Source organism: Eumetopias jubatus, unplaced genomic scaffold, assembly GCF_037043125.1.
Source record: "Eumetopias jubatus isolate StellerSeaLion01/CBP00866 unplaced genomic scaffold, mEumJub1_p1.0 scaffold_13, whole genome shotgun sequence".
Taxonomy (NCBI): Eukaryota; Metazoa; Chordata; class Mammalia; order Carnivora; family Otariidae; genus Eumetopias; species Eumetopias jubatus.
Window position 1 is genome coordinate 103,292,829 of NW_028274819.1, and position 27,068 is coordinate 103,319,896.

The window sequence follows — 27,068 nt, forward strand, 5'->3', positions numbered from 1 at the left end:
ATGATGATTATCTTTGGGTGGAGGTGGGAGGATTTAAGTAACAAGGTTTTTGTTTTGTTTTGTTCTGTTTTTTTTTTAAAGCAGGCAACAACAACAAAAATTTTTTTCGAGGTCTATATGTCTGTCTCCAGAAATGAACATGAGAGGGAGTGATGAGGGAGGACTTGGGGGCTGCCGAGCAAACTCCCCTTCTGTTCCAAGTCTGGCAGGAGAAATGAAAGAGGGGGACTAAGGAGCAGAAAGCTGAAGTGTTTAGTCAGAGGGACAGAGAGAAAGAGCAAGTGTGCAATAAATTCAGTGGGGCAGAAGGAACCGAGATGGGAAGCATTCATCATAACGTTGACAGAATCCCGTAGGGGGCTTGGTAATAATCAGGGTCATGTGCACTTTGTAGTAATTTTACAAAAGTGACTCGTGATCACTCCCATCAGTATTTGCTGGGTAGTCAGAATTTACATTGGCGTCTGTGCCTAATTGCTGAGGGGCCATGTGCAACCGGGGTCTGTATAAGCCAAAGACTGTTTTCACATTTAATCCTAAAAACCACTCCTTTGAGGAAGATATTATTATCCTGATTTTACAGAGAGGAATCAAGGCGCGGAGAGGTTAAGTCTTGCCTAAGGGCACATAGTGGGTACTACAAAGTCAGGGGCCCAGCCCAGGTTTGTTTGAGTCCAGAGCTGCTGTTCTTTTTAGTGTTCTCATGAAAAGTCCTTCTTACTCAGGGGTCTTCCTGCCTCTCAGATGTCTCCAGATGTATTAGTTGGCCAGAGCTGCTATAACAGAGTACCAGAAATGGGGTGGCTTTAAACAGTAGAAATGTACTGTCACAGTTCTGGAGGCTGGAAATCCAAAATCAAGGTGTTGGCTGGACTGGTACATATTGAGGGCTGTGGGGGCAGGCCCTGTCTCGGGCCTCCCCCGTTGGCTTGCAGATGGTCATCTTCTGTCTGTGTCTCTTTGTATCACCTTCCATCTATGTGTCTCTGTTCAAATTTCCCCCATTTTTAAGGATACCAGTCATATTGGATTAGGGCCCATCTTAATGACCTTCTTTTATCTTGATTACCTCTGTAAAGACCCTATCTCTAAGGAAGGTCACATTTTGAGTTAAGACTTCAACATATGTATTTGGGTAAGGGGGACCCACAATTCACCTGCTAGCATGAGACACATCTACAGGTCACACACTCTGGCAGCTGAGCTCCTTGCACTTTGTTGACAGGACTTTTCCTATTGCCCATCACTGTCTGTGTCTGTTTTATTTAATCTGTTAACTAACAGCCATGAGCGTAGTCACCTTTTAAGTGGGCCTGCTCACTGGAGTGAGTTTCAGGTCAATAAGGCATTCAGTGGGCTCTAATTTAATTAGTCCAGTTACGGTGACAGCTGCTTTGTAACCCTGGTTCACAGACTGGCAGAGGACAGAGACGAGATGGGCAGAGCTCATTGTTGTTTCCACGCAGCCCCGATGCAGCCCCGGGCCCTAGGAACTTTGCTCCTGTTCTGGCAGGAAAAGCGAGGGAAGCTGAAGGGGCATTTGGGGCTCTCTACCCTGGATGTATCTTTTAAAATTAAATGGGAACCAGAACAAAAAGGCAAGACCCCACAGTTTCATTCCCCTCTTTCCTCATCTTGCCATATAGCAAGTCAGTTCGCACATAACTTAAAGTCTTCCCGAAAATCTCCTCCACTGCGGAACCTGCCTGGGCTGGTGCTGGATTTGTCAGCTGCTTCCATCCTTCTCCCCACATCCAAGCTGACATGGTTCCTCAAACCTCTCCCCGTTTCCCCCACCTCAGCCCCAGTCTTAGACTTGCCTCTTGCTCTGAGGGGCCCTGACCTTGTCAGTCTCTCACTGGCCTTCCCCGATCTGTGGGGGGCAGGGCAGCCCTGGAGACGGGGAGACAGCTCTGGATGCAAAATCAGAAGACACGATTTTCTTCTTGCTCCCATCACTTGGCCCAGCCATGTGAACTTGGGCAAACCATTTAGCTCCTCTGCTCTCTAAGTGTGATCACTTACCAAATGGAGAAGTCTCTGTCTTGCCCACCTTCCAGGATGGTCGCGAAGAGGGAATAAACTTAAAGGAGCTGCCCCTACACAAGCCAATGTGAAAACTCTCACTTTGGTTACGTTGTATTTACTGTACAGTGTATTTCCGAGGTCATGATGCGGTCTGTGTTCTGTATGTGTTGTGTCGGAGCTGGACTGGATGCTGAGAAAGCAGAGAACTCTGGGTAGTGCCCCACCCACCCTGCACAGCTTGCAGTCAGGCAGGAAGGGGCTTCGGATGATTGATGAAGGCCAGTCTTGGAGAAGAAAGGAAAGATCGGTGGGTGACAAAGTGGGTGTCCAAGCAGGTTTCACATGGAGAGAGGGACTTATTTTCTGAGTCACAGTCTGATCAGTCGTTAAACATTGATTTAAAGTGTCAGATGGCTATTGCTGAACTAGAGCAGATGTTTGGGAAGTTATTTTTAATCAACCCCATGATTGATATTTTTCGCTACTCCTTTTTGTCTCAATTAAAGCAGATGAAAAATGTCCTTTGTGTCCAGTAGTGACACCACCGACTCACCATGTGGGGAATTCTCACAGTCCAGATCTGGCTGAGTGTTCCACAAACATAAGTCTTCAGATAGAAATTTGAATGGCTCCCAAAGTAAATGGCTTTTAAACAAAGTTTGAAAAAAAGTCGTTGCTTAACAAAATGAGCAATTTGGGGGGGGTATTTTATTTATAGTATGTAAATTACAAACTTCATATTTTATGAGATTGAGAAATCCAGAAACAATGGATGGATCTTTGTAGGCTTAGAAATCATTTCCTAGGGGCGCCTGGGTGGCTCAGTTGTTAAGCGTCTGCCTTCGGCTTGGGTCATGATCCCAGGGTCTGGCGATCAAGCCCCGCATCGGGCTCCCTGCTCGGTGGGGGGCTTGCTTCTCCCTCTGCCACTCCCCCTGCTTGTGTTCCCTCTCTCGCTGTGTCTCTCTCTGTCAAATAAATAAAATCTTTAAAAAAAAAAAAATAAAGTCTATTTTGGGCGCCTGGGTGGCTCAGTCGTTAAGCGTCTGCGTTCGGCTCAGGTCATGGTCCCCGGGTCCTGGGATTGACTCCCGCATCGGGCTCCCTGCTCCGGGGGAAGCCTGCTCTCCCTCTCCCACTCCCCCTGTTTGTGTTCCCTCTCTCGCTGTCTCTCTCTCTGCCAAATATATAAATAAATAAATCTTTAAAAAAAATAAATCATTTCCTAGAATACAACTTGGGTAACTTTTTGTCTGAATGTTTGAACAAGGCAGGCCTTGTTTCCCTAGCCTCTTGGGAATGCGTGCTCCTGTGTGGGGAGGAGAGAGCCGGCCGCTTTGTCCGTCCTTCCCACTTTTTATGGCTGCCACGGTGGCTGATGCAGGGGGAGTTCAGGGCAGGACAGAAGGGGGCTAATTTTTTTTTTTTAAATTTGAGGACTATGATGTGCTGGTTACTGGGTAAAGTGCTAGGAATAACTCTATTTATTCAGGCATACCTTGTTTTATTGCACTTCGCTTTATTGTGATTTGCAGATACTGTGTTTTGTTTTGTTTTTTACACATTAAAGGTTTGTGGCGACCCCCCCATCGAGCAAGTCAAAAATGACACCATTTTTCCACAGCATTTGCTCACTTCTTGTTTCGGTGTCACATTTTGGTAATTCTTGCAATATTTCAAATTTTTTTATTAGTAGTATATTTGTTAGGGTGATCTACGATCAGTGCTTAACAGCTTGCTGAAAGCTCAGTTGATAGCGTTTTTTAGCAGTATTTTTTAAATTAAGGTGTATGCATTATTTTTTAGACATAATGCTATCATTGTACACTTAATGGACTACAGTAGAGTGTGAACATAACTTTTATATGCACCGGGAAACCAAAAAATTCACTTGACTCACTTTATTGTGATATTTGCTTTATTGCTATGGCCTAGACCTGAACCAGCAATATCTCCAAGGTACTCTGGTACGAAAAGAAGCTGCTAATTCTGGATTTGGGGGATTAGGCGAGATGTTTGGTGATGGGTTGGCAGTTGAATTATATCGTGAAGCACCTGCAATTTCCTCTTTATGAAAAATGAGTGAAGGACATTCTAGGCTGTGAGCACAGTCTAAGTGAAGAGTGGGAGCGAAGGTCTACTTGAGGAATATTCTAGGACTTTGACTGTAGTCAAGAGTAGAGTACAGCAGGAGAAATGATGCAATGCAACACAAGGCCGAAAAGATTAGTTTGAGACTAGATCATGATGTGCATTGAATAGTTAGACTTAAAGAATTTGAATTTGACCCTGAGGGGAATGGGGAGTTAGTGAAGGTTTATATAAGGAGCAGAGTGGCCTGGTTTGACCTTTGTTTTTGGGAGGAACCCTGGTAGCCGCATGGAAGATGGGTTGTGTGGGGTTGAGAAGGAAGGCAGGGAGATTGTTTAAAAAGCAAGAGATAATAGGAGTCTGAACTAAGGTGGGGGTGGGGAGTGGCGGGTAGAACTTTCCTGACTGGACAGGATGGTGGAGCAGAGGTATAAAACAGACTGGCACCTCTTGATTGATTGCTTCAACAAAACTTTACTGGGCACTTACCACGTGCCAGACACTGTGTGCAGCTGAACGGACAGAGATGAAGGGACAGTGTCCCTGGTCTTGAGGACTTACGACCAGTTAGCCCTCAACCATGTCCCACATGCGTGTGATTCATGAGCTACTAGTGCAGGGGCTGTTGGGGGAAGGTAGAGGGACATTTAACTTGGGTCTTAAAGGATGGTGGCAGGCTTATTATGTCCCTGAGCTGCTTTTTAAAAATGGTCGTCATGGGGCTCCTGGGTGGCTCAGTCGGTTAAGCGTCTGCCTTTGGCTCAGGTCATGATCCAGTCCTCGGATCAGCCCTGCGTTGGGCATCCTGCTCAGTGGGGAGTCTGCTTCTCCCTCTCCCTCTGCAGCCCCCCCACCTCCCGCTCATGCTCTCTCTTCCTCTCTCTTTTTCTCAAATAAATAAATAAAATCTTTAAAAATGGCTGTATGGTTCTGGGGATAAGGACCGACATTTACCTTAGCTCTAAAGGCTCTGCCTACTCTGGTCCACCCACTGTCCCAGCTTCCACTCACATCATCTCCATTCTGCTCTCTGGCTTTCACTTCTGATAGTCCCTGGGTGTCAGCAGACTCTTCTGCCACAGAGAATTTTCCCGTTGTCTTTGCCTGGAGCACTCTCACATCTCCCAGATCCCATCTGAATCATCTCTTCCTTAGAGATGTCTTTCCTGAGTCTTCAGACTCAGTCATGTCTCTCTGTTACATGCTTTCATTAGTACCTTGTACCTCTCTCTCATAGTACTTTTTTCAGAACTCTAAGTGTGCATGTTATGTGGTCCTTTGATTCATATGTGTCTCCTCCCACTAAATGGTAAGCTCTTTAGGGCACAAATTGTGTCTGGTTTTGCTCAGCATTGTTATCTTCAGTATTTGCACAGTGCCTGGCACATAGTACACTCTCAGTGAATGCATATTGGCTGATTGATGGGCTAAAATCATTAATTAAAGGAGGAAGGGCATTTCAGGAATGAGGAGCAACATGAACAAAGGTGCAATGGTTTATTCTGGGGATATTCTAGAAACAACCAGTGACTGGCTTATGGGAGGGAGGTTAAAGGGGAGGAAAAACAATGAGGCTAGAAAAGTATGTTGGGTAAACTTGGGAAAAAACCTGTACCATGCTAAGGACACCCTGGGTGCGAGTTAGGTGCACCCATTACACCTCGTTCTTCCCCCATCAGAGATTGCATTCTAATTGTTGGCTTGATAGAACGAGCCTATGAGCTCCTTGAGGGCAGGGGCTGTGCCTGACTTATTCACTGATGTAACTCCAGAATCTAGGAAAGTGCCTGGCATTTGGTAGGAACCTACAAAACACTTGTTGAGTGAATGAATGAGCAAATGAATCGATGCTTTTATCATGGGAGCTACAGTGAGTTATGGAAGGTTTTTTTTTTTTTTTAAGTTTTTCTTTATTTCTTTGTCAGAGAGAGAGAGAGCACAAGCAGGGGGAGTGGCAGGCAGAGGGAGAAGCAGGCTCCCCGCTGAGCAAGGAGCCTGATGCAGGACTCAATCCCAGGACCCCAGGATCCTGACCTGAGCTGAAGGCCGCCACTTAACCGACTGAGGCACCCAGGCATCCCTGGAATGTTTTTAAATATTTTTAGTTTTGCTCTAGGAAATGTTACTTTGGCAGCAGGGTACAAAAGAGGAGGGTCCATTTTCACTTATTTTATCCTTCTGTATTGATAGTTGAGCAGTGAAGGAAGAGTGAAGATACACATACTGATTAGAATGGAATAGACTAGGGGCAGCTGTTACAGTAATTCTGGGGAAGACGCTGGTGGATGTTTAGGGTGCTGGAAGAAGGGGTAGATTTGAGAGCTGTCCTATCTGCATGACTGGGTGGAAGGTCAGGAGTTGGGAGCAGGCAAAGATGACCCCAAGATATTCAAGATTTCTATTTGCCAAGGAAGGGTCAAACTTCTTGCCAGTGAGGTCTTGCTGGGGAGAAGAAGGGGGAGGGAAAGGAGAAGATGGAGTGGGGGCCATCTCTAGGCCCTTCAGAGGAGGGTGCCCTCCACACTTGCTTAGGCATCCCCTATTTTAGATTTTGGTCAGAATAAGACAGAAGAGAGTACTCAGACAGCAGTATGCTAATGAATAAGCAACTGATTACCACATGAGACCACATAGCTATTCTTTTCCTTCTAAATACACTTTTATCCATTTCTTTGTATTACAAGCAAGCAAAATGGCAACAGACAGTCATTTCTTCACTGCCTATTAAGACGCAGTAATGGTCTGGAATAAGTTAACTGGATCTCGCATTTTCCCAATTTTTACTCATTTAGCTTCTCTGTTATTAGACTTAGGAATCATTAATTTCTTCACTGAGAAAACCACTCTCCAGAGGGCTGGTTGGAAGGAGGTATGTGGTTGGGTCTCATTAGGCTGTGGGATGGCATTAGAGGGTCTGATGGCTTGAATTAACCCCAGTGGGATGGTCCGAACCCAACTGGGAGGGGCTGGGACTTGTTTGAGGGGACCTGGGGATATTGTAATACAGATGGACCGTGCAACAGATGGGGTGTGAGAGTGAGAGATGTGTTCTTGGTAGAGATGAAGCTGAAGAGCGGAATGGAATGGCCCTGAGGGGATACACAGAGCTGTTCAGAATCTTGATCCTGCATCTCATCCCACGCATGCTGTCACGACGTCCACTGAGAGCACCAAACTCCCTTTCTCTGGGAGAGAAAGAGTAAATGATTATGAGGGCTATCTAAGCAAGTCTGAAATCTGTAGGGCAGGCAGTCAGGAAGGGAAGATCGTGGGCAGGCTTAAATCCACAAAGAAGGGCTGAAGCTGTCATCTACAGGCGGACAGGAAGGGAGCATCGTGAGCAGGATGGAACTCCATAGGCACTGGCTAGAGCCCTGGTCCCTCGGTGGAACTTCTTCTCTCTGAGCCTGCACGTTCTGTGAATACATGACTCGTGGGTGTGTATGTGTGGTAGGCGTGGGAGAAAGCCCCGGACCAGATGTTCGGAGACCTGGGTTTGGATGGCCTCCAACTTCCTGCGGCATAGATGGTAGATTCTTTCAACAAACTTTATAAGTCTGAGAATTCTGTATAACTTGAACTCAGGTATTTCCATTTGCATAGAAGACAAATACAACAGTGTGATCTGTCCAAAGGACAGCTGAGAAAGGCCCTTCTTGTTTTTGAGAATAGTGACTGAAGGAGGAGAGAAAGCAAAATTTCAAGGTTCAAGAGTCCAGGCTTATCCTGGTCCTGGGAGCAGGGAGTTGTCAGGGGGAAGAAGGTAGGGGAGCAGGGTCCGGACTAGGTTGAGGCTACATATGAGTCACCATGGTAAAAACAGAGATCCCAGGGCCTTCATGCAGAGGGGTCGTGCTTCAGTTGGCTTCAGATAGTGCCCCCTACGGCACAAAATTTAAGGAGGCATCACCCTTAGGGTATTCAAGTACTGACACTCCACTTGCTAGTGAGTGACTCCTTAAAGTTTGCACTATAGGCCCCTGCTGCCTTACCCTGGAGGTTGGTATTCTCTCCCTGCCAGGGAAACGGCCAGGGTACTCAGAATAGCTCACCTGGAATGGAAGAAGTCCAGAGAGAAAGAGAAGAGAGCCTTCCTAGGTAGCAAAACAGAGAAGGATGGCCAGAAATAGGCCAGTCCCAGTTTAATCTAAAACACACTCTTGGGCGCCTGGGTGGCTCAGTTGGTTAAGCGACTGCCTTCGGCTCAGGTCATGATCCTGGAGTCCCGGGATCGAGTCCTGCATCGGGCTCCCTGCTCGGCAGGGAGTCTCCTTCTCCCTCTGACCCTCTCCCCTCTCATGCTCTCTCTCTCTCTCGCATTCTCTCTCTCAAATAAATAAATAAAATCTTTAAAAAAAAATAAATAAAACACACTCTTTTTTTCCCCAGCTTTCTGGAGGTTTCTGATTGACAAAATTGTGATTGTAAAATTAAAGTGTACATCTTAATGATTTGATGTCTATGTGCATTGTGAAAGGGCTCATCTCATCTAGTTCATTAACACATCTATCACCCCACACATTTATTTACTTACTTTTTGGTGAGAGCATTTAAGTTATATACTCTTAGCAAATTTTAATTATACATTGCAGTGTCATAAACTATAGTCACCATGTTATAACTTATATGAGTTACAAGATGAATAAGGTGCTCAGGCCTTATGGTGGTTATCATGCATGCAAGCTCCATTCACTTTCAGAACTAGGTGTTTTGGGAGCCTGTCCTTCAGGTGGAAGTCTTAAAAGTTGGAGTGCAAGATGTGGAGTCCAAACACTTCCCTCCTCAGGGAGAATTTGAGAATTTTGAGTTCCCTCCTGATTATATGTTGCTGTGCCATGGATGGAGTTTATGGCAAAAGTGTGTCTCAAACTTCCCTGCCAGTTTTGATGTGGATATTTCCTCATTTGCCCTACTGGAGGAGTCACTCAGCTGGTTTCTGGATTTCTTTCAGAGAGAATCGCTCTGTGTGTAACTGTAGATTTGATGTGTCTGTGGAAAGAATTGAATTCGGGAGACTTGTATGTCATTATCTTGAACCAGAACCCTTTATTGATTCCTTCCCTCTCCCCGCCCCCCGTATATGGGCCATACTTTCTTATTTTTTTGTGTGTGCCTCACAATTTCTTATTGAAAACTGGGTTTTAAATAATATAATACATCAACTCTGGAAATCAGATTCTCCCCATTCCCTAGTGTTTATTGTTGTTGCTGTTTGTTTAGTGACTTTTCTGAATGAATTCTGTAATGTCTATATTCTTTGTCATGTGTGGTCACTGAAGTCTCTGCTCAGTTTGCTTAGCGGTCAGTGAAAGATTGGACAGAGATTTGCCTCCGATGCCTAGAACCAATAAGTCTCTCAGTCTTTGTAGAGGGGCTCTATGGACATGTTGGGGCATGCCTTCAACACTCAGCCAGGAAGCTTACAACTGTGCCCTAGCCTTCATTTCCTGCTTTTTCAGGGCATTGAGCTTAGCCAGAAATGACAGCTTGGGACCTTCTTGAAGTCTTTTCTAAGTATGTACACAGTCCTGGGTATGTGCACATTCCTGTTCATGTGCTTACTTTCTAGATTCTCTGGAATATTTCAGAGCCTTTCAAAGTCCCTATGGACACCTCATTCCCTAGCTTTTTATTTTAAGGTTTTTGATTAGCTGATTATTTGCCCCAACTCTTATCCATTGCCTTAGGCAGCCGTAAAGTCCAACACCTGTCTTTGTTTTCAACAAACCTCCTTAGAGAGAAAGCTCTTCATACTGGCAAGCTCAGAATCCAGTCAAATTAAGAGTCTCACAAAAGGGATCTTCCAGAGAGTTCAAACAATGACAGCTCTCTGGAAATGAGTCTTTGAAGGAACCCTAACCCTGTTCTACCTGTGGCTGCCAGGCTGCTGGTTTTCCTTGTGATTGTGGGATATTGGTTTCTAAGAAAGAGGGTGATGGAATAACAAATTAAAATGCCACAAAGCTCACCGTTCTTACCAAAATAGCGTCGTTTTTCTTTTTAAGATTTTATTTATTTATTTGACAGAGAGAGACACAGCGAGAGAGGGAACACAAGCAGGGGGAGTGGGAGAGGGAGAAGCAGGCTTCCCGCTGATCAGGGAGCCCGATGCGGGGCTCGATCCCAGGACGCCGGGATCATGACCTGAGCCAAAGGCAGATGCCCAACGACCGAGCCACCCAGGCGCCCCGTGTCGTTTTTCTTAAATAAACAGTTTCCATATTTCTGTAAGCTTCTGGTTAATTTCCAGACTTTTAAAAATTTGATTCTGACAAAATGTTGTCAGTTTTCTCCTTGATTTTATGGCGAAGAGATTTTTCAGAGGTCTTTACTCTGGCATTTTCACTGACACCACCTGTAGTATATTTAGAATGCCCTTCTATGTGATTGCCTTTTCATTTCTCAAAACACAGCTCAAATATCTCCTCTCCTATGAAGTTTTTCTGTGTCCTCTGGGCAAAGGAGTCAGCTCTTTCTTTATCTTCCTGTACCTCTGTGTTTAGCCCCTGTTATTTCACTTTTCACAAATAACAGTTATTGATATCTGTTCCTGTGTCTTGTCTCAGCCTGCAGTTTCCTAACTGGTGACTTATTCATTCTCCATGCCCAAACTAGTTCCGGACACACGGTAAGTCTGCGTATTTGTAGGCTGAGGGGGTATTTGTTTTAGGACATCTCAGAGCCTAGCCAGGGGATTCTCAGCTCCAGCCACCAGTTCTCTCCTCCTGTTTCTAGGATTCATAGCTGACTTCTGTGTCTTCATTGTATTAGAAGTGTGGGGAGCTCTGTGTGATTACCATAAGCTCAGAGTTGACTGAGTGCATGAGGGAAGTAGAGGGCAAAAATAAAGCCTGTGTGGATGAGGTTCAACAGTAATAATAATGATAGCAGCCAATATTTACTGAGTACATTCTGTGCTAGGATCCCGGGCTAGGAGCTTTATATTCAATATCTCATTCATTTCCAGCACCAGTTCTATGAGATGGGTACTATTATCGTCATTTTTCACGTGAGGCTAAGTAAAGGAAGTGGCAGAACTAGAGTTAGATGAAGGCCTGAGTTCTAAAACCCATATTCTTAACCATTCCATCTGAGGGATCCGTGAGAAGCATTTGGAGGAGGGGAAACCACACAAGCCTTTTTCTTCCCTGGCACTTTTTCTGCCTCCCTGAAGAGATGTGGTTCCCGGGTGTGTTCAACCCACCCTGGGCTCAGCTGGGCCACCTTGTACTTTGAAGCAAGATAGCACTGAGGGCTCCTGTAGTAACTGGCCTCCAAGAAAGCTGGGTGGAGAGACCCCATTTCCCCAGCATTGGGGTGACAGGTGTAGCCCTGAGGAGAGAAATGACAAAAATTCCTCATTATCATCCCAGTTCCAACATGGTGACAGCCCCAGACTGCTGGGAAAGCCAACCCACACAGAGATGAGATGTAATCCAGAGAGCTCAGAAACATTTCCACAAATGCTAATATCAGTCCTCCCAATACAGCCCTGTCAGCAGGAAGGGGGAATTGTGCTAGCATGCATGGGGCACACTGTTTGGCACAAGGGACCTCGTTGCTAAGCAACTGTAGCTGGCCTCCCCTCCTCCCTGTAACCCTTTTCTCTGTTTCTAAGCTTCTAGTTAGCAGATGGGAGGGGCTGAAGCTGCCCAGCCCAGCCCTTGGCCCCCTTTCCTGCAACAAGGGGTCTATTCATGGTTTCTGAGCAGATTTATTGTCTCTCTGGTGCATGTCTGTGTGTGTGTGGGGGGGGGCAGGGGGAGAATAAAGGGATAAAGGGAGGGGCATATGTGAACTAGGGAGACCTCACCCTCCAACCAAGCTGGCTGAGCTATTTAATCAATGCTGATCCAAGAACAGGAGCAGAACCCTGCCTAGAGACCCCGAGGGTTTACTTCGGTGCCACTGACCCGAATGGTAAGGCTGTACATACATCTGTGCCATCCCTGACCTGGCCTCTCCCTCTTTCTCTCTTTCTCTCTCCCTGCCCCCGCCCTTGGGCTTCTAGGCTAGATCGTAGAGGGGGCCCTGTGTGGCCAACCTCCTATTTTTACCCCCAGGGACTGACTTTTATTCTCCTCTCCTGTGCCCCATAGGCCTATCCAAGTGCTTTGCACATAGGCAGTGTTTAGCAAATCACTATTACATTGAACTCCTACTCAAAGGGAGGACCAGGAGATCCTGCACCATTACAGACCATTGTTGCAGACTACTGCATGAGCTCAAACACATGGATTTGGAGGTAGAGCAACTGCTGGGGCGAGGCCAGTTAGTCCAGAAGCTGAACTGAAAGCCAAGCTCCCTTGATACTGAGACAGGAGAAAAGCCTGGGTATGCCCTGGAATTCTCTCTAGACCAAGCATTGCCTCTTTGCCCAGAAGGACATCAGTTCAAGAGAAACCATGTTCCCAGAGAAGAAACCCCAACCCCAAATGCCGTTGCCACTTCTCTGCTTTCTTATAGGTGCTTGACTGACTCTTCCAAGCCTGTGGTTCTCCAGTCTCATTGCTTGTGCCCTTGAGCCTCATTTCTAGACCCAAGAAAGAGTGTATATGGTAAGGGGCAAGGCAAGACCCCATGTTTCTCCCTATTGTTGGTGGGAGGACCAGCCCTATAGATCCTGGGCTGTAACTGGTATGGGGGATGGGGAGTAGGGGTGGTGTCTTGCTTCATACAGAAGTTTGGGCTGCTGCCCTGCTTGTGAGCTGAACTGGCAAGGGTGTTCACGGGTCCATCAGAATGATTTCCAGGGTGATTTAGAAGTGACTGATCTGGGAGAGTCTTCCAAGGCCTTTTTTTCTCCTAGCCTGAGGGTCAGGAGCACGAAGTTAATGGAACACAAAGGCGGGACTGAGGAATATGACAAGAACATTCCATGTAACACATGGAAATCCCATCTAAGCCAACATTGTCTTGGAGTCAGTGTTTCAAGTTTTTATGATCATTGGGTACAACTCTAGGTGTTGACAGGATAAGTTGTAGTCTTCAGGGGAGACGAGTCATATTAACTTTTTTTTTTAAGAGAGAGAGAGAGAGTGCATGCACACTTGTGGGTGAGGAGGTGGCAGGGAGGGGCTGAGGGAGAGGGGGAGAGAGAATCCTTTTTTTTTTTTAAGACTTTATTTATTTATTTGACAGAGAGAGAGAGCACAAGCAGGGGGAGTGTCAGAGGGAGAGGGAGAAGCAGACTCCCCACTGAGCAGGGAAGCCCAATGCGGGACTCCATCCCAGGACCCTGGGATTAGGACCCGAGCTGAAGGCAGATGCTTAACCAACTGAGCCACCCAGGCGTGAGAGAAAGAATCCTAAGCAGGCTCCATGCTCAGTGTGGAGCCCAATGCAGGGCTCGATCTCAGAACCCTGAGATCATGACCTGAGATGAAATCAAGAGTCGTATGCTTAACTGACTGAGCCACCCAGGCACCCCTGGAGTCATTTTAAGTTTTAAGGGGTCTTGTCTGTTTTACTGGATCCTAAGTTCCTTGAAGAAAGGATCCATTGCTTTTACATATTTCTTATTAATATTATTATTATACTTAGCATTTGCATTGAACTTTATAATTTATAAAACCCTTTTGATCATATAATCTTTTGTGGTCTCCCCCCCTGCCTTCCTCCTTAATGTACATTAACTGAGTTCCCACTTTGTGGCAGGCCCTGAGCTAGGCTCTGGGAGACTAGACCAGAGAGGAAGGGCAGAGAGAAAGAGAAGTAAATGAGCACAATATAGGGACACAACAGGTGCCTTATAGATTGAAGAAAGCTTCTTGGAGAAGTGACATCTAAGCTGGGTCTTAGGAGTCAGCTACATGGGGGAAAGGACAGCAGATGCAAAGTCTCTGTGGTATGAGAGCACGTGAAGGCCCAGAGGACTGGCATGTGTGTTACTATGACCGACTTCCACTGTGGAGGGAATCATGCTGGCAGGTGTGGATGGAGAGGTGAGGAAGGGTGAGGGCACAGAGGATTTTGTGGGCCGTGCCATAGGACTTTGGATTTTTCTTAAAGAATAGGAAGATTCAGTGGGTACTTTAAAAATGGGGTGAGCTTGCTCATGTTTGAATTGTAGGAGGATTGCTCTGGCTTGGACGTTGAGTGGAGATAAGATGTTAGAGGAGGGAGATGACTTGTTGGGTAGTAGTGGTTATCACTCTTATTTTCCAAATGAGAAAACTGAAGTTTGGAGAGGTGTGGAGTTAAGTTCACATAGTAGGCTGCAGACCCAGCTTTGAACTGCTGGTCTGGTATTTCTTCCAAGATCTTATTTTCCATTACTCTTCTTCATGGCTCATGAGCATCAGGCAAACATATAGCTTCCTCTGCTCTATGCTTTCCCACCCCCATTCCTTTGCCTCTTCAACTGCCTGGAGTACCCGATGCCCATATATGTCCGTTCAAGCCCTATTCATCTATGAGGGACTGTCTCAGGCTGCCTTTCCTAGGAAGCCTGTTTTGATCTCCCAGTGAGAAGTAACCTCTCCTTTCTTCTGTCATTTAACATGTTCTTTTTTTTTTTTTAACATATCAGGACCCGACTGCAAATTCTCTGGGGCAGTTAGGGAGTGTGTTCCATGTTGATTTATTTTGAACTCCGTATAGTGTCCCCCACTGTGGCCCAGCCACTTGGGCTAAATCTTATTTACTGGATAAATGAATGGATGGTGCATTGGGCAGGGGAGAATGAAGAAGGCTGGCACCTAGAGGCCTGAGGAGGGATGTTGAGAGACTCAGCAGATGCCCTTGATGGTTGTGGGAGGCCAGGGAAGGGAGTGGTGAGGAGTGTGGGTTTCTGAATTGGCCCCGTCTGGGTTTGAATACCCACTCTGGTACTTACTGGCTGTGTGAGAATAAGGTGGGTGGGGTTAGGGGTTCCGGGAGAGCAGAGAGGGCCTGGAGGGGCATCAGTAGGAACACACAGAGTCTCCAAGATGAAAAAAAAAAAAGGCAGTGAATGCACAGCTGAGTTTAGAGAGTGGGGTCTTGTAGTGGGCTGATCTCCCTTTGGTGTGGGGATCCTGAGTGACCGACAGTTATTTCCCCAGAGCCTGATGCCGGATGGCCAACCCCACATGGAGGCTCAGGATGCAGAGGAGGGCCCAGGACCTGGGATCTTCAAAGCAAAGCTGAGAGACCCACTGCGGAGGCCCGAGGCCCAGCAGCAACCCAGTAGGGTGGACTGGGCTATAGGGAAATGACAGGGTGGGGACAGCGATGGGTAATCTTCCTACATTCCCCAGGTCCTTCTTGAGAGAGCCCCTAATGACTGATGGCGAGAGGCTGCCTCACTATTTATCCCAGACCTGCTTTTGCTCTGTTTCCAGTTTGGGGGTTGAGTGGGCTCTGGGGGCCTCAGTGGGGATGGGGCGGGGGGGGGTTGGCAGGTGCAGTGGGGCAGACTCCTGCCACTGCCCTGTGGCTGCCTAGCCCCATGGTGGGGCCTTGGGCAGAGTGAGGCTGGCAGGCAGGAGCAGGGCACACAGACTCCTCTGCCCTGTCCCGCAGGCTCTCGGGCGGGGCACCGGTGCTCAGGGTGGCACTGCTGTGCAGGGCTGGGAGCCCTGGCGCTGCTGGCTGGTGTGAGCGTCGGCTCCTGGCTTCTCGGTCAGTGCTGGGACCCTTCAGCGCTCTGGGGAGGGCCAAAGAACAGGGCCTGGGGGGTCCCTGTGGGAAGAGACAAGCGGATGTAAAAGGCAGCCGGGACCTGTCTTTCTCATCTACTCTGAACTGACAGCAGGGAGAAGGAAGGGACTTAGGCTCTGTGTTCAGAGTGCTTTAGTCCTACCGTGAGAAGTGGAAGGTACTTGAGTGGATGACCCAGGAGGCCCAAGTCAAACTTTCTCTAGAAGTCTTTCCCAGTCAGAGGGAGAGAGACAGGGACAGGGAGAGAGAGGGTGTGCTGAGTTAGGTGGGGGCCCGCCTGAGGCTGGGTGGCCGAGGGGGAGTCCCCAGGCAGCTGCTTTTGTCTCTCTCTGTTGCAGGGGTCTTGTTCTGCCCCTTGGCCCTCTCAGGTGGGAGTCCCTCCCTTCTCCTAGCCTCTCGTCTGTGACCCTCTCCCTGTCCTTGTCCTCTGAAGTGCTGTATGTGTGGCCAGCGGCCTCTCAGCCTGCTGCCGGACCCTTGCAGGATGAGGAGATCCCTTTGAGCTGCTCCGGGGCCAGTGGTGAGGAAGCCTTACTCCCTGTGCTTCCCAGAGCAGGTGGGCCACAACCCCCCAAGCCTACGACTGCCCCCCCCCGGCCCTGAGCCCCTTCATAGCTCTGGGACCCCCACTTCCGGCCAGGGGCAAGAGGACGAGAATGAAGGGCCCTGACGTCACTGCCAGCATCTGGGTCTCCTCCTCTGGCGGGAAGGGAGCGACATGGTCCAGCCTTGAAAAGTCCATCTCAGATTTGGAGCTTTCAGCACTCCCTGGGGGGGCACGGCCAGGAGCCCAGGCTGGAAGGAGGGATGGCAACTTGCCATTTGAGGCACAGTGAGCCAGCAGGATGGGGAAGGGGGAACCGGTGCGTGTGGGGAGCTGGGGTGGAGCCAGCAGGGGTCCCCACCCGCCCCACGTTGCCCACCCCCCACCCCACCCCCTTCTCATTGTCCCCTCCCCACCAAACATGAGTCGAGGATCAGGAGATTAGGTGCCCAGGCAGGGGCTGGAATCAGTTATAGAAGTTAAACAGTCAGCGTGGAGCCTGCTTTTGCCAGCTGTGCGACCTTGGGCAACACTGCTTCTCGGAACTTCCATTTCCTTCTCTACAAAATGGAGATACAACTATTTACTACGTAAAGTTGTAAGAATAATATGAGCTAATGTATAAAAGAGCCTAGCACAGAGCCTGGAGAAAGCAGATGCTCAGTGGTAACCATCACTAGTATTACCACAAGATACGACACGGGAAGACCTGGACTTAAGTCCTGGATCCATCATGTGCAGCCTCTGTGATCTGGGGCAGGTCGCTTAACCTCCATGCCTTAGTTTTCCCTCTGCAGCATGGGAGGATGGTCATACTCACCCCACAGGGTTGCCGTGACAATGACTGACAGAGCACGTTTAAAAAGCACTTGGTTAAACACCAAACTGGAACGCAGCACTATAAATAGGAGCTATTTTGTTCTCAGAACTGGCCTGATGCCCTGGGGGACAGGGAGCCCGACACTGGGTGACCCAGATGCTGTCTTGAGGCCTCTTCAAGTCCCCGCATGGCCAGGTCCAGCTCCCCCTGCCCAACCCGCCCCTCCACCCTACAGCAGGTAGGATGTGACTTCCATGCCGTGCCTTCAGTATCTTTCAGAATAAACACTGAGGACTTCTTGCTGGAAGTACAGGTGAGGGCACAGCCAGACTGGCTCCTGGTCTGCCACGAGGGCTGGAGCTCTGCCCTGGGGGTGCGGATCTGCCAGAGCCTTGGGCATCTCAGGTAACTGGGGCCAGACTTGGGGCCCAGGGAAGGTGGAGGGCTGGTGGTGGTGGAGAAAGGGGAGTCGGAGACCTCTATCTGCCCGTCCCCGTCAAAATGCTCAGGAACGGGCAAGAGGTCATTTTGGCCGTGTCCTGGCCTCTGGGCATGGTGGGGCCCCAGCTCGTTTCTCTCCTTTGAGTATCCCTGCTTTTTAACAAATATGAATCCCAGAAAAGGTCATTGTCAAAGTCTTGCTCCGTGACTGTACTGCTGGGGGGATGGTATCTCATGCACATCTTGGTCATGATTATGTACCATTTCCTGTGCTGCAGTAAACCGGTTTCCTCCTGTTCTGTTCCCCTCTTCCACCAAGACTCACTCACCACAAGGGAGTGAACCTGTCTGATATCAAGCTCAACAGCTCCCGGGGGTTTGCTCAGCTCCCTCCCAGACTGGAAGGCCTCCTGGAGGAGGTGTGGCTGCCCAGGTAGGGCTTCTGAGGAGGTTGAGTGGGATCCCTTACTTCTGGTGAACAGTTTAGCAAAAATCTTCGGGTCATGGGAGCGTGGTGGTGAGGACATTGGCCATGTGAGATAGGACACAGAGGAACAGTTCCCAGTCAGAAATCACAAACTGAGTTCATGTGAGTGGGGACTGACTCTGCCAGGAGAGCCCGAGCCCTGTGGCTTTGGGACACGAGAGGGATCAAGGCATTGGGCCGCTGGGGCCAGGGATGAGTAGGAGAGAGAAGAGGACTTTGGTCCAGCAGGAATTGAGGTTTTGCTAGGAAGGAGGAGGGGGAGAGGAGAGCAAGGAAGGGGCTGGAGAGAGAGAGAGAACAGAGTGAGCCCTGGAGGGGCATGGGGTGAAGTGTGCTATTCTTCATTCACTCCCTTTCCCATCTCCTGAACCCAGGTTCATTCAGGGGCCCTTAGTGGGCCCAGCTGGACTTCCTATCTACAAATACTGGATTTGGGCCCTGTGCAAGACAACCCTCAAGGGCCGTGACCTCCTGCTGGTGCTCTGGGGTGATGGGACAGAGTAGCATTGCTGTCCTAGAGACCTGTTAATGAGGAGGGGCCTAGGGGCTTGGATGGAGGCAGGATGCAGATGGGGGGCTGCACCGGAGGCCTCTTCTGTCTCCACCAGACAACTGTCCCTGGCCTCCATGGCCTCGGGTGGGCCCCTGCCCTGCTTCTTGCTGCCACCTCTGTTTTGTAGGAACAGCTGTGCTTCCGGCCAGATCGTTTCCCTCAGATGCTCTGGTGAGTCATATCCAGGCATATCCGGGAAGGTGGCAGTGGGAGGAAGGAGTCTCCCCCCTGTCCTGAGCGTGGTGAGCCCCACAGAGAGGCTCAGCTGGGTCTGGGGTGGGATTCCTCGCCCACCTGCCCCTCTGCCTGCTGGTCCCCTTCTGCCCCAACAGAGCCCTGTCCAAGCCTCTGTCCTGTCCCCTACCAGGCCCTGATCTGGGCGGATCGTCCCCTTGCTTCACTTCCTGGCACTACCTGACATGAATTCCGAAGCTCCCGCCCCCTTTCATCTAGAAAGCCGCAAAGGGGATTCTGTTGGCTACGAACTGGTTGGCACCTTCAGGAGACCAAGGAAGGGGACAAACTGGGGGCCACATGGGAGACAATCTGTGGAAATTCTATCATCTGACCCCCCCACCCCCAATCATCTGTGCATCTCTTCCTCTTTCCTCTTCCATGCATCCATCCACACACCAACATTTTGATCCCTCCTGTGGGACAGGCTTCTCGTGAGGTGGTGGGGCTCCATGGACACTGTAGGCGTGGTCGCGGCTCTCAGTGACCTTGCAGCCTGATGGGGCAGACACACCCCGATGTGTAATTGGCACTTCGACTGTCCTATCCCCCAAGCTTAGGGCCAGGGATAATAAATGAGAGCTGTCCACACTGGGCCACACTCGCCGAGGTTAGGACTATGCTGGCACCCACCTGTCTTCTGGCTCACCATCTCCCCCGTGCTTCTCTGTTTGCAGAGTGTGGGGCCGGGCCCCTGGCCTCCCGGATAGTCGGCGGGCAGGCTGTGGCTCCTGGGCGCTGGCCCTGGCAGGCCAGTGTGGCCCTGGGCTCCCGGCACACGTGCGGGGGCTCTGTGCTAGCCCCGCACTGGGTGGTGACGGCCGCTCACTGTGTGCACAGGCAAGTCTCGGGGGCTGCTGGCAAGGAGAGCGCCTCAGCGGCCTTTTCTGTTTGGCCCTTGGTATGTCCCGTATAACATGTCCACGTCGGACTGTCTGCCTCCCCGCGTCCATTCTGAGAGGCACGGACTGTTCCGTGCCAAGAACAGCTCTGTACGAATAGCAGCAATAGCACAAAGATTGGTTCTTTGTATTTGCTCAGTTTTGAAGATTTTCGAAGCCTTTCCCATTCACAGCACTCTGTGCTTCTTAATGTTTATCACAACTGTAATTAGATCACCTTCCGTGTAATTATTTGTTTAATGTCTTTCTTCCCCTTTAGACTGGAAGCTCCATGGGAACAGAGACTCTCAGTCTTGTTTACCACTGAGTCTCTTCGTTGATTTTCCCACTGCCATGTCCCCCTGGCCTAGAACAGTCCTGGCAGATAATAGGTGCTTCATAAATACTGCTTGGAGCAGTGTAGGAATGAATGATGAGTGAATGAGCTCTTTGGACCTCTCCTTTTGGTGGCAGCCAGGGCAGATAGCATACTGCTCGGAGACCGAGGCTGGGAGAGGTGAGGTGACTTCCCCACGATCACAGGTAGTAGGTGGAGAGACAGGACTCATAGAAGTTTTTCTGACTTGCAGTTAGGATATCACACAAGCCCCTTTGATGTTTGTTATAAAACATGGAGGAGGGTTATTCAGGACAGAGGGGAAGGGAGTTGCAGATCACCCACAGTGTCTTCCTTCTCTGGCTGGTCTGGAGCATTTATTAAGCACCTACTGCGTGCCTAGTATCTTGGCAGCCACTGCAGGGCTACTAGGAGGCACGGTCCCAGATTCTGGGAGCTCCCAGCCTGGCGATGGGGGCATCCATTAATGGCTTCTCTGGCCAGCTTCCCCCATCTGCCACCTCACTTAGGTCAGCCTCTTCTGCCCCGCCCTTCCCTGGGCTCATCATGGCTCCTGTGTGCAGTTTTAGGCTATCCCGCCTGTCCAGCTGGCGGGTCCATGTGGGGCTGGTCAGACACAGTGCCGTCAGGCCCCACCAGGGGGCTGTGGTGGAGAGGATCATCCCTCACCCTCTCTACATCACCCAGAATCACGACTACGACATCGCCCTCCTGCGGCTCCGGACGCCGCTCAACTTCTCAGGTGAGGCGCTGGCCAGGGGCGAGCAAGCTGCGCGCTGTGGTGAGCGAGGCAGGCCCTGGGGGGCGGGTGGGGGCTGAGGGGAGAGCTCATTTCTGAGGTTCCCTCCCGGGGCCGCAAACCTTAACACATTCAGTTCATTTGGTGACCACAGTGAACTTTGGCGTCGCCTGGACCTAAGCTTGCACCAGCTCTTGCGGAGGCTCTTTTGGTGACAAAGTTTCTGACCCTTTGCATAGCTGGGCTGCAAGTGGGCCTTGCCTCAACGTCCCCAGCAGAGCTTCCTTGTTGCTCCATCTACCAACGGGCTGCTTGGCCCCTCACCCCAGGCTGGCCCCAGGTCCCAGCCACCGTGTGACTTGTTACAGTTAATAAGCTTTATTTTCCCAAATGTCTTTCCTTCAGTCCTTGTAGGAGCCCTGACAGGTAGATGAGGCAGGCTGCATAAAGAGGGACGGACGATGACGTTTAGTGAGGAAAGTGACTCTCTGCAAGATCACCGAGCAAACCGTTCCAGAGCCTGGTGTCCTGACTCCGGGGTCCGGCTTCTCCACAGCAGCTGCTCTTGAAAGCACCCCCCCACCCCAACATGCACGTGTGCCTGCATCCTCACCGACAAACACACGCACGCGCTCACACGTGCACACACTCGCTCATGCAGTCTTCACACAAGGATGCACGCACGCTCACACACGCTCTGCGCTCCTCCCTCCCGTCACCTGTAGCCTTGGGTTTCCCAAATCACAGTTGTTGCTCCATGCCCTTCACAAATTTTACCACATATGTGCACCCTCTAAACTGTGGCTCAGCAGTTAGTATTTCTAGAGTGACTTAAGTACATTTGAAAGGGGAACTTTGAGTTACGACATAACTGGAGAACCCATATTACTTGTAGCAAATAGGTAACAACTGTAAAAATACCGAGTGAAAACAAGATAACGTTCAAGTTCCAGCTAGCTGCGCTCTGCAGATCTGCTGCGCCCAGGCAGGCCTGCTGTTTGTGTTTAGGTGGAGGTTGGTAGGCACTGGATGGAATCTTTGTCCTGGATGCCCTTGGAGGGGCGGAAAGAGCCCTAAGAAGGGAATTCTCTTTCCCCGTGTACATCAGTGCTTATTTAATGGCACGGCTATGTGCTACTGTAGAACAAGTTTGGGGCCCAACCCTGTAGGACTTGCCACACACTTTTGGGAACAATGCCCCAAGAGGGATCAAACACCCTAAGGAAAATCCAAAATGAGTCCTCATTAGGAGAAATTGGGCACAAAGGCCCAGAAGAAATTCCCATTCTCCCTCAGTCCCCAGGTCAGGGGGTGTGCAGTGTGTCCATTGCCCAACCTAGAAGGCACCATGCACGTGGCAGTTTATACATGGTCCTCTGTGTCAGTGGTGACCTCCCTGCCAACGTGGTGTAGTGCATGACCTGCACAGCCTTACAGGAGGCCTGGCTGGCGGAGGTGGGGAGCCAGGACTGTTTGAGAGGAGTGAGGAGGACCGTCCAGTCCTGAGGGTGAGGTTGTGGGGAAGGGAAGCTGAGCCCGAGTGGGGCCCAGGACCACCTGCTTCTCCACAGATAGCGTGGGTGCTGTGTGCCTGCCAGCCGAGAAGCAAGATTTTCCAAGAGGCTCGCGGTGCTGGGTGTCTGGCTGGGGCCACACCGACCCCAGCCACAGTGAGTCAGCTCCCAGGGCCCCGGGGAAAATAGGGGTGGGGGGGATGGCGGGACATTGTCCCCAAGATGAGGCCCCCCTCTCTCTCCCACCTCCCCCTCCCCCGGCCGCATGGCGGTGCCAGCCCCCTTTTACTCTGGTATCACTGTTGGCCAGACCTAGGAGCCCTGGTCTCCCTGGCCTGGGTCTTTCTGGGAGAACATTCCATGAGTTTCCCCTGAAGCCACTCCATCCCAGGAGTGCTGTGGCCTCAGCATTGGGGGGGGGCGTATGTGAGTTCTACTCTTCTTCACTCTTACATCTGATGGCCCCGTGCCTCCTTCCCAGGGTCCGTAGCTCCCACCTTGGGCTCCCGTCTTTGGGTCTCATGTCTCCAGGGCCTCTAACCACCTTCCCTCTTGCTGTTGTGTCTTCCTGGCCTTGCTTTGTGCCCCACGGCCTGGCTCTGTGTCCCTCCATCTCCACGTGGACCTCCTGCAGCCCACAACTCAGATACGCTCCAGGACACGGTGGTGCCCCTGCTCAGCACCCAGCTCTGCAACAGCTCTTGCATGTATAGTGGGGCACTCACGCCCCGCATGCTGTGTGCTGGCTACATGGACGGGAGGGCTGATGCGTGCCAGGTACAACAAGGAGGGGGACTGTAGTGGAGGGTGGGAACGGGGGGACCTGTGGTGGTTTGGCCCCTGCTCTGAGCAGCCACTCTAGGAGGAGGGGTGCCTAGGCAAGTCGAGTAGCGTGCTAAGGATCTATGGAGGAGGGAGGCAAGCGGAGGCCCCCTGCTGGGAGCAGCAGGAGCCGGGGACGGAGGCTCTGCTCCCTCCACCAGGAAGGGCTAATGGCCTCTTTCTCGGTGTCTCTGTGCCCTCAGGGTGATAGTGGGGGCCCCCTGGTGTGCCTGGACGTGGGCACCTGGCACTTGGTGGGGGTGGTCAGCTGGGGCCGTGGCTGTGCCGAGCCCAATCACCCAGGCGTCTACGCCAAGGTTGCTGAGTTCCTGGACTGGATCCATGACACTGCAAGGGTGAGTGTGGGGGCAGGCGTGGGGCGGTCGGGTTTGTAAAGGACCCAACCCTTGGAAACTGTGACCCTCACCTCTTAGGCCTGGGCCCTGCTTGGGGCTGGAGAATGGGGAGGAGGAAGTGATGCTTGTAACACTGAATCCATTGGATTTCTCTGGATTTAAGTGTTAACTAGGTAGGAGTAGACCTGGATGTGTAGCCCAGATCCGCCATTTACTCTGTGAGCTTTGGCAAATTCCTAACCTTGGCAAGCTTCAGTTTCCTGGTAATAGCACCACGGCTACCTGTGGGGAGTGATCCTCTGATGAGTGAATGAGGTAAGACTATGAGGCGCCATCTGCCCAGTGCTAGCTAGGCTTGCAGAGGGTGGTCCGCATGTTATTCATATGCGTGTTTGCTCCTGATTTCTAAGGCAGTTAAGAGTGCCTGCATTCCCTGCACTATGGAGAGAGCTCGGCCTTTAGCAGTTTGCGTTCAGCAAGGGGTTAATTCTTGTGCAACACTGGTCAAGGCCCTCAACTTCATCCGTTGAGTGGGAGGGCCGAGTAAGATGTGTACGGAAACAGGTTATGTGTATAAAGAACTTTACAAATGCAGGGCGTGATGAAGAAAAGCATCTTTCTGCAGGGTTGGGCACAGGCACAGGTGGTAGGTAATAAATTTTAGAGTTTACAGGGGACATATGCACCCACCTTCTCATTGAAACCTTACAGAAAATCTCGAGAAGCAGATATTTTTTTAATTTTTTTTTAAAGATTTTATTTATTTATTTGACAGAGAGAGAGAGAGAGAGACAGCGAGAGAGGGTACACAAGCAGGGGGAGTGGGAGAGGGAGAAGCAGGCTTCCCGCCAAGCAGGGAGCCCGATGCGGGGCTCAATCCCAGGACCTTGGGATCATGACCTGAGCCGAAGGCAGATGCTTAACAACTGAGCCACCCAGGCGCCCCAAGAAGCAGATATTTTTAGCTGCATTTGATAGAAGTAGAAATCAAGGTTCCAAATGGTGAAGTGATTTACTAAAATGAACGTTACTGGGCTGGTAGGTGGTTGGGCCACGCTGTGGGTCTGGCTCCTTCCTCTGTCGGCCCAGGACTCCCTCCCTGGTCCCGCCTACAGCCTCATGCTTCCTGGGTCTCTGGCAGGTCCACTAGATGGAGGAGAAGCAGCAGCCTCAGATGCAGAAGGCATGGACCTCCTACCACACAAGACAGTCACCACCCACGGGCCAGCATCCAGGGAGGGCCTCTCCCCTCCCAGGGCCCTGATTTTGAGCCCCTCTTTCTCACCAGAGAGCCTCAGTAACAGGAGAGTGGGTGGGGCTGGGCTGGGAAGATGGGGGAGCTGGGGGGTATGGGGAAGGAGTGAGAGAGGAAGAGGCGGCTGGCAGCAGCTCGGTGCCTGCCCTTCTGCCCTCTCCCCCCCCCCCCGCCCCCAGCCCCACCATCTTTTTGTGCGCATTTTTTGGGAGGATGCTCAGGGATGCCCTGAGACCAACTCTCTCCATGTGCTCTCAGGTGGGGCAGGTGCCTCTCTAGAGGAGCCCCTGGCTCAAGGCAAGGCCAAGTCCATGGAGTCAAGGATCCTCCTGACTCTGCAGTCATTCTCACCTACTGCCTATTCCCTCTTGGCTCTGGCTGGCGCTGCTGGGGTGGGGTGGGGGGGCTTGTAAGAGTGCTCTGGTTGGCGCTGGGATAGGGCGTTGGTTTAAAAATGACAATTCGGTGAACTGGTCCAAGGAGCGCTGTTATTAAAGTGAAGTGATGTATGGTCTCGGTCTGCCTCTCATTCTCAGTCTCTCTTTCTGTCTCTCTCTCATACACACATATACACTCCCTCCCTCTCATACTCTCTCTCTCTCTCTCTCTCTCTCTCTCTCTCTCATACACACACACACACACACACGCGCGCGCGCGCTAAGGGATAGAATTAAAATTTTCCTCCTATACATATTTCTTAAAGCTCTGGAACAGATTCCTGCTTATCTCTCTAGAATTTTGGCATTCACTTATTTAATTCTTTACATCTCTTAAATCCACACAGCACTATCTGCAGCACATAGCCGCGGCTGTTTGGGTGGGCTGCTGCCACAGGCCTGAGCGCGGTTAAGTTAGTGCTCTCTTAGGAGGTTCTGGCTTCCCAAGACCTATGTCTCCTGAGCTCCTGTCTCAGCTCTGGGCCTTCCATCTTGGGGAGATTTCTTTCTGAGTTTATGTCCAGTTAGCATTTTCCTGGTTTAGCTTCTCCCCCACTCTCTCCTCTTTAGCAATTAAAATGCACTTGGCATCTTGTTTCTAAAAATTGCAATGTATTTTTTATGGAGCTTACCCAAGGAAATGCAATTAGCGTTTAGCAACAACACTTTTTTTCGTGAGTTTATCAGCATTTTTTTTTTTGAGGGGTGGTACAAATGAATATTCATTCCTGGAGGGTCTGCTCCCTTTCCATGAAGTGCACTTAAACATAAGGGCCTCAATTAAATGTCGCTCTGTCACCTGGGAGGAGGTTGCTGGGAGTCTGCTCTCAAACTGCAGAAGTAGCATGGGAGAGGCTGGGGCGGGTGGCAAATAGCCTCACCCTGTGTTCGTAGACCTGCAGCCCCTTCCCTGAGCTTGAGCATTTTCTCTGACTCTGGTAAGTCCCCATCCCCAGAGGCAGTTTCAGGACAGCTTATCCCTCTGGGCAGGGAAGAATTACCAGCAAATCCATCAACTGTGATCTTTGTGGTGCTTCTCATGTCACCCAGGAGCATTGGCTTATTTATTTATTTATTTTTTAAAGATTTATTTATTTTGAGAGAGTGAGAATGAGAGAGAGAGAATACATGAGAGGGGGGAGGGTTAGAGGGAGAAGCAGGCTCCTTGCTGAGCAGGGAGCCCGATGCGGGACTCGATCCCGGGACCCCAGGATCATGACCTGAGCCGAAGGCAGTCGCTTAACCGACTGAGCCACCCAGGCGCCCGCATTGGCTTATTTAAAGGGAGGTTTTTATTTATCATAGTCATTAGAGCTGGTTAATAATCAGTAACATTTGGATATTACAGTTTATCGACGCTGTTCATGTGTATCTCACTTAGATCTCATAATATCTACACAGTGAAGATATGATCACTGTGCCCATTTTACAGGCAAGAAAATCAGTTCAGAAAGATTAAGCATCTCCCCAAGACCCGCCACGAGTAAGTGCCAGGGAACCCTGGGGCTTTTTACTCCTCATCCCCATCGGTGTTTTGCATGTGGATGAATGAGATGGTCCAGTGTTGCACAGAAGTGTAGACTTGGAAGGTGCTTTATCACCTAGTTGAGTTGCCTGCCTACACGAATGCATTGCCATCCCTGCTTTTTATAGGTGAGGTAAAGCAAAACCTGGGAAATTAAGTGGCTCCTGCCAGAGACCCTTCTTAGGCAATATTCTTACAGATTTCCAGTTCTCCGTGAGATTCACAAATGAGTATCTTCCACAGGAGGATGATAAAGAGAACCCTAATTAGAGAATTTGCTAATAGCGGTTCCCTGTTTACCTACAGAAGCTCCTAGTATCTTTTGCCAGTTGGATCTGCA

At 50.2% G+C, this 27,068-nt stretch overlaps 1 protein-coding gene across 1 annotated transcript; it reads left to right on the plus strand.

The window, feature by feature from the left end:
* The first annotated feature begins 15,155 nt into the window (after positions 1-15,155).
* TMPRSS5 (transmembrane serine protease 5) lies at positions 15,156-23,550 on the plus strand. The gene is made up of 11 exons (XM_028105730.2): positions 15,156-15,288; positions 15,625-15,723; positions 16,196-16,318; positions 17,396-17,531; positions 17,887-18,000; positions 18,735-18,778; positions 19,519-19,681; positions 20,644-20,822; positions 22,391-22,489; positions 22,968-23,110; positions 23,359-23,550. Exons 1-11 carry the CDS (start codon positions 15,171-15,173, stop codon positions 23,548-23,550), a joined length of 1,410 nt encoding a protein of 469 aa, XP_027961531.2. The 5' UTR covers positions 15,156-15,170.
* The last annotated feature ends 3,518 nt before the right edge of the window (positions 23,551-27,068 follow it).

What these genes read in the sequence shown, in the direction of transcription:
- TMPRSS5 (XM_028105730.2), top strand. Translation starts at nt 15,171, where the DNA reads ATGCCGGATGGCCAACCCCACATGGAGGCTCAGGATGCAGAGGAGGGC. An exon ending in CGTCGGCTCCTGGCTTCTCG is followed by an intron (nt 15,724 to 16,195) that starts GTCAGTGCTGGG and finishes TGTCCTCTGAAG; the next exon opens with TGCTGTATGTGTGGCCAGCG. An exon ending in CCACACCGACCCCAGCCACA is followed by an intron (nt 22,490 to 22,967) that starts GTGAGTCAGCTC and finishes GACCTCCTGCAG; the next exon opens with CCCACAACTCAGATACGCTC.